The sequence below is a fragment of the Propithecus coquereli genome, unplaced genomic scaffold (genome assembly GCF_000956105.1).
Source record: "Propithecus coquereli isolate 6110/MARCELLA unplaced genomic scaffold, Pcoq_1.0 Scaffold56, whole genome shotgun sequence".
NCBI lineage: Eukaryota > Metazoa > Chordata > Mammalia > Primates > Indriidae > Propithecus > Propithecus coquereli.
Genome location: NW_012151507.1, coordinates 2,758,494 through 2,759,223, shown reverse-complemented (window position 1 = coordinate 2,759,223; position 730 = coordinate 2,758,494). Strand labels below are relative to the sequence as shown.

The 730-nt window shown below is 53.6% G+C and overlaps 1 protein-coding gene across 1 annotated transcript in view; it reads left to right on the top strand.

The window, feature by feature from the left end:
• Positions 1-411: 411 nt before the first annotated feature.
• CCDC181 (coiled-coil domain containing 181) overlaps positions 412-730 on the top strand; it is a 43,659-nt gene continuing 43,340 nt past the window's right edge. Inside the window, exon 1 of the mRNA XM_012657711.1 lies at positions 412-537. Within this exon, the coding sequence (XP_012513165.1) occupies positions 412-537 (126 nt within the window). The remainder of the gene's footprint in view (positions 538-730) is intronic.

Here is a 730-nt window from a genome sequence, read left to right as displayed (position 1 = left end):
CTCAACCAAGATAGCGATCCTTCTGCCTCTGTCCCTAACTATTAAGAGGTAGTGATGCGTGGATTTCTTGGTCGTCTCCTTGGAAACCGCAACCTGACAGGACCTTTGTAGGCAAGGGAACGAGTGCCGCGGTGTTCTGAGGGCGCCGTGTGCGCCTGCGCAGGTTTATCGTGACCTCCCGTAGTGAGAGAGGGCCCGAGACCCGGATGGAGGACAGGCAGACGCGTTGTTGCCGTGGCAACTTGGTCCTGGTTGCCGGGGGAGCAGGTGCTGCGGTCTCCCTTGCCTCATTGTCAGAGCTTAGGAAGAGGAGGAGAGGAGACCACTCCTGGCCATCTCCGTGACCCATCCGCTGCATCGTACACAGGCAGGAGGGGATATAGAGGGAGGGAAGGGAAGGACGATGCGGAAATGTTGGGAGAAAGGGTAAAAGATATAAACGTCTGGTATAGCTGCGAGGGAAGGTGGGTAAAGAAGCGAGGGAAGAGCCCTCCGGTTGGCGCCTTATCCTCTGGGGGCCACGGAGCTGGCACTGTTGTATGAGGGAGACCCTTCTGAGAGTAGCTTAGACTCTCTAAATTTTCATCATATTCTTTCCACTCTCAAAGTTCTCAAACGTGGAAAGTAATTTCGTCCCTGGGAGAAAAAGTCACTCCTGAAGTGTTAGCGTCCGTGAGAGGCTATGGCATTCATTTAGTTGGTGGTAACTTGGGATTCTGAATACAAATTG